This window comes from Labeo rohita, chromosome 14 (assembly GCF_022985175.1).
Source record: "Labeo rohita strain BAU-BD-2019 chromosome 14, IGBB_LRoh.1.0, whole genome shotgun sequence".
NCBI lineage: Eukaryota > Metazoa > Chordata > Actinopteri > Cypriniformes > Cyprinidae > Labeo > Labeo rohita.
Genome location: NC_066882.1, coordinates 1897522 through 1911053, shown reverse-complemented (window position 1 = coordinate 1911053; position 13532 = coordinate 1897522). Strand labels below are relative to the sequence as shown.

The following is a 13532-nucleotide window of genomic DNA, read 5'->3' as shown; positions in this document are numbered from 1 at the left end:
GCATCCCTCCTCCACACCAACTGCCCCTCTCCTCTCCATACATATGTCCAGGAGCCTGATTACAGACTGCAAGCCAAAACCTGCTTTTTATTAGGGCTGTTTGGTAAAGCGTGCATCACTATCATTGTTGCCAGGGGTGTCATGCCTATTCAAAACAAGGGAGCGAGTAAAAATTTAAACTGGCTGAAAATGTGCTCATTCTCAGGCCATCCAAGATGTAGATGAGTTCGTTTCTTCATCAAAATTTGGAGAAATGTAGCATTGCATCAATTGCTGACCAATGGATCATCTGCAGTGAATGGGTGCCGTCAGAATGAGAGTCCAAACAGTTGAATAAAAACATCACAATAATCCACAAGTAATCCACACCAGTTAATCCAGTCCATCAGTTAATATCTTGAGAAGACTCAAGCTGCATGTTTGCAAGAAACAAATCTTTATTATTAAGACATTTTTAAACTTGTAACTAGTCCAAAATAATCTATAATAACGCTTTTTTTTAGTTTTGGACTAATTTCAAACAGAGCTTGATCTGTGCATATTTTTCTCCTGTTTCAGATGAGACAACTTTTTCACTGGAGAAAGCAAAATTACAGACAGAGAACTATTCACGCAATGATATTTTGCTACAGTTTAAAGATGAATTGTCTTAATAAAAAAATGCCTCAATAATGGATTTGTTTCTCAAAAACACACAGCTTGTCTTCTCAAGATGTTAACTGAAGGACTGGAGTGGTGTGGATTACTTATGGATTATTATGATGTTTTTAATCAGCTGTTTGGACTCTCATTCTGACGGCACCCATTCACTGCAAAGGATGCTAGATAATGTTTTTAACGTGAACAAACCAGGGCTGCATTTCCCAAAAGCATTGTAAGCTTGAGTTGATCGTAGCTCCATTGGTTTCAATGGGTCTATGATGTACTTAATCTTACTGAGCTTTTTGGAAACGCAGCCCAGTATACTTAAATATTACCATAGGTTACCATTTCAGTACACATGTATTGATATATGTGTGCACTCTTAAAGGAATAGTTTCCCAAAAATGAAAATTTGATTAAAATTTTGATTAAAATTTACTCACCTTTGGGAAATCCAAAATGTAGAGGAGTTTGTTTCTTCCTCAGATTTGGACAAATATAGCATTCCATCACTCCACCACTAATGGACCCTCTGCAGTGAATGGGTGCCATCAAAATGAAAGTCCAAACAGCTGATAAAAACATGCTTTCAACTTCAAATCACTGTTTCCGGCACTATAATGTTGCTTTCTCCAGTGAAAACATTTAGCCGGAAAAGATAGTTTAAAGATAAAATGCCATAATGATGGGTTTGTTTCAAACAAACACGCAGCTTTTCACTTCACAAGATGTTAACTGATGGACCGGAGTGGTGTGGATTACTTGTGGATTATTGTAATGTTTTTTTCAGCTGTTTGCACCCATTCACTACAGAGGATCCATTGGTGAGCAAGTGATGGAATACTACATTTCTCCAAATTTGATAGTTAAATTGTAATTCTTAATCAGGATTTGAAGTCTCTGTGCATACCACAAAATTACATAATGACTCAAAGTTTTGGAAAAAGTGCAAGAAATTTCACTGATGACTCATACTTAGTATGAGGGATCTGAACAAACCACTATCTCTTAGTATTACACATTCTTAAAAACCCATCTCATATCTAGAAAGCAACCACCTAGCAACCATCCAGAACACCCTAGCATCACAACAGTGAGTTTTGCATGGATGAGCACAACTCTTCAGAAAGTCCTGTTTGCTAAATGAACAGAACCAGCTACTTATTTTCTTGAATATTTCACAGCAGTAAAAATTCTCAGCAGGAGTGAATTAAACAGCCAAGACGGAATAAGCATCACTTTGTCTGCCCCGAGCCGTTTTAATGAAAGGGGGGTACGACTATGTGTGTGAACAATATTATAAAACTCTCTCCCTTTGGGGTAGAATAGGAACTAATCAATCATAACCGCTGGAGGAAAGCACCACAGTTCATTCAAGTCCAATATGGGAGGGAAACGTGCACATTACAAGCATTAGCAACACTGTACAGCGTAAAAGCGTGTGAAGTATTAGATTAGCGTAATGATTTTGTTGCTTTCAGACAGAAGGTCCCCTTGTGGATCCGGTGGAACGAGGGATTGTCTGACTGCTGGGAACCGTTTGAAATTGAATTGTTTATTTACGGGTATGAAAATGCAGCATGATAAAGCAATGTCATAAAGAGAAAACGGGCCTTGCAAGGGAACTGAATGAAAACATTGCTACTGGTTGTCGTGCGTCATGGTGCATAAGCACAACAGATGTCGCCTGTACATTTATTCTCTTACTAGACTTAAAAACACATTTTAGTCACTAAATGTGGCATATTTAAGGAATATGCACATTTGTTTTTGCTTTTATAGTACAACAGTTCAATATATGAGTAGTTTATATTAAACTGCTTACATTTTAGATTCTATAATCTGTTTTTGCCTGGCAAATGAAAATAGTTTGAAACAAAGTCATAGAAAAATCAACACACAGTAGTGGTGTTTCAGTCCTGAATGAACCAGCAAATTGGTTAAGTGAATTATTCAATAGACGCATTTCCATTACAGATTTGTGCAAAATGTTGGCGATATTTTATAAATGTCGATAAAAAAAGTATTGCGAAATGACAGCATTTCCGTTAATCGATGTTATGCAACTAAAACGTAATTTGTTCCTCTTGCGATAAGTCACGGCAATGGATTTTGGTGGGACTTTGACGGGTTTTGGCTTTATTTAATCAAAAGAGGCATATGTGTGTATCTTTACAGAAGCAGCACGGAGAGCCTCTTCAGAAACGTGTGCGACGCTGCTGGTATAAACATAACATAAGCTCTGGTGATCGTGTCGGAGCCGTTACACGCCACAGATGCCTGCAGTGTACATAGTCTATTGGCAGGGAAAGCCTCTTATACTTGAGAATGATCATATGACTTTTTACATATCCCATGTGACCTGTAAATACGAAAAAGCCGTTTCCATTGCAGTTTTGCGAAATATTCTTTTCGAATTGCCTGAAAACCACCTCATGCAAGCATAAAAACTTTTTCGCGATATATGGGAGTTTTTGGGAGAAATTGATACGTTTCCATTAGTCGTATTTTCAATTTGCGCATCTTGAAAGGTAATGGAAACCCAGCTGATGACACTGATTCATATGAATCAGTTTTTGAATGTATCGGTTAAATGACATCAACAAAATGATTCAATGACTCATTCATATGAATCAGTTTTTGAACAAATCGGTTAAATTAAAGATTCAGTAAATCACTCATAAAGACTGGTTGCCACTTACATGAAGAAAAGGATAATGAAAATGATAACATTGCAAACTAGTATATTATAATATTATTTTGATTTATTATCATACAGTTTACTGCACTCTGCTGTTCTTCTAGTTATAGTCTATATATATATATATATATATATATATATATATATATATATGTGTGTGTGTGTGTTTGTGTGTGTGACCCTGGACCACAAAATCAGTTACAAGGTTCAATTTTTGGAAATTAATATTTATTCAACATTTGAAAACTGAATAAATAAACTTTCCATTGATGGTTTGGTTGTTCCATTGTATAGTTTTTTTAGATTGATAGGACAGGACAATATTTGGTCAAGATACAACTATATGAAAATCTGGAATCTGAAGATGCAAAAAATCAAAGTCACCTTTAAAATTGTCCTAATTAAGTTCTTAGCAATGCATATTACGGTTCTGATATATTTTTGATAGGAAATTTACAAACTATCTTCATGGAACATGATCTTTACATAACATTCTTATGATCTTTTGGCATAAAAGAAAAATTGGTAATTTTGACATCGTTTTGGCTGTTGCTACAAATATGTCTGTGCTACTTAAGTCTGGTTTTGTGGTCCAGGGTCACATATATACTGTTAAAAAACCTGCAGGTCAAATTGGTGTAAATGCAAAAAAACTCAAATGTTGCACACTTCTTTTACAAATCAATTTAAAAAATTTTCATGAAAGTTTAATCTATTAAATTTGAATTCTAAATCATCTAATAACTGTATATTCTTTTAATAAACTGTCAGGCTTAAAGACTATTTACTACTAGTCTTGCTTTTTTATTAGGGCACAAATGCACCATTAAAATGTCTACATTACAAAATTAATCTGAGATCAGGTAAAAACCCATACAGACACAGGGTTAAGGGTTAACCACTGAAATTCTGAAAATGACGTAACAAAGGTGTACTGAAATCACATGACATTAGTAGTTTAATACGCACTAGTGCTTCAAAACATAACATCCGCAAAGGTTTCAAAGCTCCATAAAGCTAATAAACCGAATATCTTGCATGTTCACATAAAATAGCTCACTTCAACGTTAAAAAACAAGGTGAATAATTTCAAACGAAACAGAATATTCAACAACTGGAAGAAACTGCTACCTATCCAGGTGTTTAGCATTTAACACCATCATGCAAACCAAACGCTACGCTGCTGAATCTGATCACAGATAGGGTTGCAGGAACGATGTTTCCTCTCTATCTGAACGGTGCTCTAACAACCTTGTGCTGAAACGAAAGAACTTACATCATCAAAAAAGCTCACCAAAGGCTCTTCTTTCTATGACAGCTCAAAAAGTTTTGCGGTATCAAAGAACGAGCGGCTCCAGTTCTATAGAGCAGCGATAGAAAGCGTATTAACTTTTTCAATCACACTGTGGAATGGCAACTCCACAGATCAGCAGAGGAAGCTGGAGGACAGTATTGTGCTCCCTGCCTCAAAAAGCATCCACTACGATCTCAACGCAAGCAGTGAAGCCCTGAAAATTCAAGATTCTACATACAGTAATACCTTCCACAACAGCACTTGCTGTAAGAATATCCAAAATCTTGATTCCTACACTCACACTGTAGAAAGCTGGTAACTATACTTAACCCATTTAATCCCAAAATTTTCCCAGACATTAAAATATCCAAATGATGTGTCATTAGTAACCATTTGAAATAATCAATAATTATTTTTTGTCACAATTATGATCGGTGGGAAAATGTGTGTACTGAATTAACATATTTCTCCAGTCAAAAAAATGTTATTTCTCTTAGCCCAACTATTTTAAACTCTTTGATCACATTCTGTGGTTACTATTATGCATAAAAATACATACAACATTGATAGGAACATAGAGATAAAAGAAAAAAAAAAGTTACTCTTTTGTAAAATATAACATTAAAAAAATATATATTAGTGCTACCAGTATTGCAACATCAATATTGTAAATTTTTTGTAACATTTTAATTTAGTGCAATATTTTGTCATTGCAACATTTTAGTGTAATTTTCACTAACAACTGCAATTGGGTTTATATTGTAGACCTATAAGTTCACTGCTATCCCACCGGTCACTATTGTGACCATCAACATGTTTACTCATTCTATGACCACACTCAACAAAACTGATAATATGTGAATTCATATATTGATACTAGACACTCTAAAGATAATGTGTACCAAAAACCTTTGTCATATCTTTATGTTAACATACTTTACTAGCCTTTCATTTTTGGAGTTTTGATGCAGTCATCATCTTCTCAAGGTGCAAACAGGAAATAAAAATTGCTCTGGTCATGTGACAATTTGCACTAATCATGTGAAACTGCACATATTTCATTGAGACCCTTTATTATTTTTTTCCATATTTGCAGGAAGTGCACAAAAACATCAGTAAGGTGAGATTAAATGTTTTAATTTAACACATAAAACTAGTTTTGTTTAGTATAAATAATGCGTTTAGGTTGATTCAGTGATGTTAGATAATTTTTGATGCAAACAAAACCAGTTTTATTTTAAATATTACCATTTTTAGGTTACATTTCTGGACTTTGCATGCACTCTTAAAGGAATAGTTCATAAAAAATAAAATAAAATAAAAAAACTGCACCCATCAAGGTATCCAAGGTGTAGATGAGTTTGTTATAATGTGTAATAATCCACACCACTCTAGTCCATCAATTAATGTCTTGTGAAGTGAAAGCTTGCATGTTTTTAAGAAACAAATTCATTTGCTTCCAGCTAAAATACAGTCTATAATCCATAACACCGCCTTGACCAGTGAAAAAGTTTCGGCCAGAAGCAATGGCTTAATGCTAAAATGCCATAATGATGAATGTTTCTTACAAAAACACACCTTTTCACTTCTCAAGATGTTAATTGATGGACTGGAGTGGTGTGATCTATCTGTGGATTATTGTGATGTTTTTATCAGCTGTTTGGACTCTCATTCTGACAGCACCCATTCACTGCAGAACAAGTGATGCAATGCTACATTACTCCAAATCCATGGATGTTAAAGGTTCTTCGTGGAACCATCCAGTGTTGAAGGTAACGTGAGTTACGTAATCAGATTACTTTTTCGAGTAGCTAGTAAAATAAAGCATTACTTTTTAAATTACGAGAAAATATCAGAGTTACTTTTTCAAATAAATAACACCAGTTACTTTTTTCTCCCCCCATTTATTGATTGAAAGCTCTCCTGTCCCCATGTTGAGAGAAACTGGGGGAAAGATGTTACTTTAGTTCTAGAATAAATGTGAAATATGCATTAATTCATCTCACTCACAAAAAAAAAAAAAAAAAAAAAAAAAAAACTGATTCAGCATTCCTTAAAATGAATAAAAACACTGAAATGCAACTCAAAACATGATGCAAGCCTGCAATAATTAAATATGGTAAATAATAACAAAATATCTTTTACCAATACAATTTTCCTTTATGTATTTATTCTCATTTTTTTTTTTAAACAGTGTCTTGTCTGCTGACCTTTGATTAGCCAATTCAACCACACTAATAAGCAAAAATGACTCAAGATGAGCTAACATTTGTAATAACTTATACTTAAACTTTCTTTTTATGTGTTCTACTGTATTGATGTGAATTTACCTTTTCTATCAGGCAAAAAATAAATTAGAATTTTTTATATTAAAAACAAACAAGCAAGATTTAAAAAGTAATGTAATGCATTACTTTCCATAAAAAGTAACTAGTTACTTTTTTTAGGGGGTAATGCGTTACTTTTAAAAGCAACTTTCCCCAAAACTGGAACCGTCAAAGCCAAAAAAAGTCACATGACCACAATTTATATTTAAGCCATAAATGCATCAACTATGATGCCACTCCATTTGACAAGACATTACATTTTTGTAAAAGATTATGAAGACAAAGCTTGTATTTTCTCTGGAATAACATGCACTAATATGCAACAATACAATAAGACCGAGTCTTAAGCAAGTAAATACGCAAATGTGTTCACATTTCATGTTGACATTACGCCTGTTACATCTGAATAAATACACCCCAGCTGTCCAAAACTGAGACGTGCTTAAAACAACAGCCAAGCACATACTGTGAGTAATAGAAATGGCAAGAGAGGTAGCTTTTCTAACACCCCCTCCGGGCACGACAGGCATGTCAGGACAGCAGTAGGCTTGAGTTTCGGACTGACCCGAGCCCGTTCCTGCCCCGTGCCGCTGGGCCACCTGGGCTCCCCGTATGGAAACACTCCGGGAATCACAAAATGGAGCAGCGGCTTAGCTCAAAATAAAATGAAAGAGACTAAGTAACCATGGCAATAAGTGATGGATTTGGAATCTCTTTTGGAAGTAAAAATATATCTCAGGGTGTACCTGTGACTGCTGCGAAATCTCTTTCTCCCTCTCTTTCTCTCTAACCCCTAGTCTCTCAGTCCTTCCACCTCTCAAGTGTGGTGAATTACTCATTTTTTCCCACCAGCTATTCAGTCATTTTAAAATAGATCTAAACGATGCCTCTCTGTCTACCCCTCTGATGCAACGCAGTGATGAGGATCTCGTCAAAATGCACACAATGCGTTGGATGCAAGACATTGTGCAGCTCTTCAAAAGAAGGAAAAAAATCTCCCACACAAATTTTATTTCTAGGTCAAAAATTCCCATGGGGTTTCGAAACACAGATGAAGTGAAACACAAATTCAAGCGAGCCTGCGCCACGACAGAGCTCACAGAAAGACGGAGGAGAGAGAGAGAGAGGGATGTAGAGAGGAGAGAACGAGCGCAGAGAGCAGGACACATTTGACTTAGTCACTGCACAGTCACCACTAACTTTGTTTATTTTATATACTTTATTAAAACCTACACAAATTTTCCAGTGGAATACACTTAATTGAGGCGTTCAGTACAGACAGCTAAAGGATTTACGGGCTGCTTCATTGATCTGCTCTAGATCTGGCTCAAAGGAGTTGACTTTTGGGGCAGTCATGGCCTAATGGTTAGCGAGTTGGGTTTGTAACTCAAAAGTCGCTGGTTTGATTCCGCACCAGCAGGGATTGAAGGTGGGGATTGTGAATGAACAGCGCTCTTTCCACCTTCAATACCATGACTGAAGTGCCCTTGAGCAAGGCACTGAACCCCCAATTGCTCCCTGGGCGCTGGAGCAATGGCTGCCCATTGCGTGTGTTTACTTCTCACTGTTGTGTGGTGCACTTGTGATGGGTTAAATGCATCGAACCAATTTCTAGTATGGGTATAATACATCATCACTTTCCCTTTTTTTTACTTTCACTTTCAGAGTGATAAATAATTGTTACATTAGCATATGTAAATAAATCCTAGACGGCCATAGTTTTAATGTGTTGTGCAAACAAACCTTGTTTATTAGCATCTTACTATTTAGGATGCCATGACTACCACCCTTTTTGCTATTTGAAAAAAATTGCTCATTGTTTCAGAACTGATCAGTGACATTAATAATTATGTAAATTTTTATCCATATTATTTGTATTGTAAGAGCTAGTACAGGCGTTTGTAGCTTGAATGTGTAAGGTTTCTGGCGTGCCAATATTGCCAGCTGGTATTGGTTATTCTTCTAACTTACTTTTATAATCATAAACAAAAATGAACATAAATACACTTGTTTGTGGTGCAAATACAGTAGGCAACATTTGAAGTGGATCAAAATCTTTTTAAGACCGTTTTCTAGTTATTTAACTACAGTATAGCAGCAATTTGTTTTGTTTTGGTGTTTGTTTTAAATAATTAAAACAGTTTTTTCTCAATGTGAGGGTATTGAAAAGTATTTCCTAGTAAAAAAGTAATACATTTAAAATGCATTTATTTTACACTAAGTACAGTTCAAGTTCAAGACTTACTGATATAAAAATTATAATTACACTTAATTTGGAGTACTACTTGTGCACAATGCCCATTTCTTAATATTAACCCTAAAATTTGTTTTATTGTCACTATTGATGAGGACTGTATCTTTAAATAATATCGATCTTTAAATGCAAAATATTTAAAGTGTACCTAAAGTATACTTGTAACAGTTCTACTTTAGCACAATCAAATATACTTAAGTATCTTTAGTTGGATTTCAGCACTACTTCCGCACAATTAAAGTGCATTAAGTACAAAATTAGTTACTTTAAATATACCAGTTTAGCATACTAAAAGTACAACTGCATAGTATTTTTATTAAGTACATAATATGTAAATGTATTTGTAGTATGCTTAGCATGAAATAAATGTTTTTAAAATACATTTTAGTATATTTATTTTTCACTAGAGTTTACATTTTTGTAGTTTATTATTTATTACATTCTATTAAGTTCTAGAATACACAAAATATCTTCTTAAATGACTCAATACATATATTAAAAGAACTAACACACAAAGTTTGAAAACAAGCAGATTCATCATAATTACAGCAGAAATATTGGAAATTTATAGGGGCTTCAAATATTGTGGGGCCAGTGTTGCCAAGACCACAGTTTTCCCCCAGAATTTGGCTTTAGTCCGAAGCAAAACCCCTCGGGAATGCAATTTCAACTGAGGTGGAACCGATTTTGATAGCCAATTTGCCTCGAAAGGCAATTAGGTTGGTTTTAGTTTTTTAGATTTCAGTAACATTTGGGCTGGTTTTGTTAAGAAGACCTGGCAACCCTGCTGGGGGCCTTTAAGTCAAAAAGGATGAGAACAACTGCACTAAACTAACGTGTTAAACTAACAATAATACAGTGTTATTATTAATATAAATTATTTATTTGTGACCCTGGACAAAAAACACAGTCTTAAGTAGCAATAGCCAAAAATACATTGTATGGGTCGAAACTATATATTTTTCTTTTATGCCAAAAATCATTATGATATTAAGTAAAGATCATGTTCCATGAAGATATTTTGTAAATTTCCTACCGCAAATATATCAAAACTTAATTTTTGATTAGTAATATGCATTGCTAAGAAGTTCATCTAGATGACTTTAAAGGTGATTTTCCCAATATTTAGATTTTTTGCACCCACAATGACCGGCCAAATATTGTCCTATCCTAATGTTGTATAAATCTCAATTTCAAAAAACTTGACACTTATGACTGGTCTTGTGGTCCAGGATCACATTTCAGTTTTACAGGCATAACAGCAGTGATGTGTGAGCCATTTACCTGCTGAAGATGAAGCAGGGCATATTGTTGAGCTGTTGGTCAGTCTGGTACCTCCGGAAATCCTCCCAACCATCCTTGACAGCGGTCAGTGCCAGGATGACACAAATGGGAATGAGTGCCACCTCCGGCTGGAACGCGTTCACCACCGGGACGAAATTCAAGATGGCCAGGCCCACGAAGTAAATGTTGGCCATACGATGGAACTGCTCGAATAAGTTAATGGGGATGAAAGACCACAGTCTGTACTTGTTGGTTTTGATGGCGTTGCCCCCATACCGGCGATTCGGCTGCTCACGCTTCTTCAGATCTTCAAAGGGCAGGTTGGAGATCACCTTCCTGATGGGTCTGTCCGAGTCCCGGTGCCTCGTCCAGCCGTGCCGGAGAAGGGTCAGAGGGTTTGTCCAGGTCATGACGTCTCAGAAGAAATATGCATCACACTTACAGCTTTAATATCAATCCTGAGGGTCCTGAGAGAATCCGAAATTTATAAGAAGCCGTCCTGCACGCCTCTCACATCACCTGTACGAGTGAGACTAAGACAGAAGTCAGAGAACAAGAAAGAGAGTGAGTGAGAGAGAGAGAGAAAGAGAGAAAGTGGGTTGAGTCTACACCTGTTCAACTCCCCTGACCGCTCTCTGTGGGAACAAACACCTGTCTGAGGTGAAGGTATGCTGTCAGAGCACTGCATGCCACACGTACAGCGTCTGAATCAAAGCTGTCAATAAAGATTCAAAGACACAATGACACCACCGCGACCCGATTACATTAATCAAGCTCAATGCAGCCATTCAGAGAAATAATCGTGTATCCTCTTATGTTCACTAAAGACACAACACTCAAACTAGCAGTCAAAAGCCCCGGCATGCTTGACTGAATGTGCTTTCATTACTTGAAACATTTAGTTATTTAAAAAAACATTTTGTTCTGAAGGCTCTACCTAATAACCTAAAAGGTGAATTAGTACCATGAAGGTACATATTAGAACCTCAATTGTATATTTTTGTACCTTTTGTAAGCCCCAGTGATATTTATTTAGCTTGTTTTGGTTTGTTTATTATTCTCAATCATAATTGCCATAATTCCAATTCCATTTCCTAGTTTAACGACTTTATTATTAGTCAGTCAGTGATTACTGTATATGAATAGTATTCAAAAGTTCCTAAAAGAACAAACATCATAAACAGGAGTGGAGATGCTTTCGTTAGATGGCAGGAATGTGCATGTGCCCGTGTAATCCAGACAAACTTGTTTGTAGGCTGATGTCACCATGTCCTGCAGTATCATAAAGTGTCACTTTACCTGACACGTGAACAACTAATAAAATCTTGTCTATCACTTTCACTCAGCCCACACTAATTATTTATATAAACTACAAGTCAATTCTTAGTTGGTGACACAAGCCAATGGAGATATTCTGGTCTCTAGATGCGAGTCAGGTCTCCCTTTAATGTAATGCCACTGGACGTTTTTGGATTATTTTTTCATTTGTTTTTTAAAAATGAAAGTCAAATCATGCAGAAAAGTAGTAACACTTTATGATATAGTTCCATTTAGCTGCATTAATTAAATGTCACTAAACAATAAGCACTTATGAATTTATTAATAAGCATTTATCAATGAAAAATAACCATTTCTTTGCATTTACTTAACATTAAATATCAATGAAAAATAAGCATTTATTAGTGTATTCATAAGCATTTATCAATGAAAAATAAGCATTTATTAATAAACATTTGTCAGTGAAAAATAAGCTTTTATTAGCATTTACTTAACATTAAATATCAATGAAAAATAAGCATTTATTAATAAATATTTACCAGTGAAAAATAAGCATTTATTAATAATCATATATCAGTGAACAATATTTACATCATTATGAGCACTTAATATTAATTTTACCATTTACTAATACATTAAAAACAATCAAAACTTAAAACTTAAATGGACATGGAACTAACATGAATGAAACAATGAATAGCTGTATTTTATTAACTAACATTACCAAAGTTGATTAAATAAAAGGAAAAAAACAATAAAACAAAAATAAGTAGCATATGTATTTTTCATTGTTAGTTAAAGGGTTAGTTTACTCAAAAATTACAATTCTGTCATTAATTATTCACCCTCATGTTGTTCCAAACCCCTAAGAGCTTCATTCATAAATTCACAAATTATGATATTTTTGATGAAATCCAAAAGCTCTCTGACCCTCCATGGACAGCAAGGGTCCTTCCATGTTCAAGGCCCATTAAGGTACCAAAAACATTGATAAATCAGTCCATGTGACATCAGTGGTTCAATCGTAATTTTATGAAGATATGAGAATACTTGTTGTGTTAAAAAAAAAAAAAAAAAAATTTATTCAACAATTCTTCTTCTCTGTATCAGCCTAGCACCATTTTGGAGGGTATTATGCGCACACTTTCCCCCTAAATGTAAACATGCATGTGACTGCTTTATTGTATTTATCTATGCTTGTAATTACTGCAGTTGTTCTTTAGGGCTGTCATGATTCCTCGAATGAATTAGTGTACTCAATTATAAAAAATCATCGATATTTCTATATAATGCTAACTGTTCATCACGATTTCAAAATAAAAGTTTAAACCCTCAAGCTGAGTTTACACAAGAAATTTCAGAATGTCTGTAGCATTTCTGTCATAAGGAAATTTCCAAATATTAAAGAGTAAGTGGACATTTGAATAAAATGTTGTCGATATTAAACAGATCACGCAGTAAAGTGTAAAAACAATCGTCAGGTCGTTTGCGCCCTCTGAAGGCATTTATTATAATGCGTAATGTGCATTAGCTCTATTGTTTAATAATACATGATGTATTTTAACAGCTTTGTTCAATAAAACCATACGATTACTTGCTTTTGATACATTATTTGAACTAATTATTATTGCCTCATATGTATTTTAAACCATTTTAAAAGCTGTTCGCTTAGGTCTAGTTTTACTACAAAATATTAAATATAATTATTAGATTACTCGATTAATCATCAGAATAATCGACAGATTATTCGAT

The 13532-nt window shown here is 34.9% G+C and overlaps 1 protein-coding gene across 1 annotated transcript in view; it reads right to left on the bottom strand.

Moving 5' to 3' along the window:
• The window catches only part of atp10b (ATPase phospholipid transporting 10B), a 46446-nt gene extending 35345 nt beyond the window's left edge, over positions 1-11101 (bottom strand). Inside the window, exon 1 of the mRNA XM_051128387.1 lies at positions 10503-11101. Within this exon, the coding sequence (XP_050984344.1) occupies positions 10503-10912 (410 nt within the window). The 5' untranslated portion in view covers positions 10913-11101. The remainder of the gene's footprint in view (positions 1-10502) is intronic.
• Positions 11102-13532: the final 2431 nt, after the last annotated feature.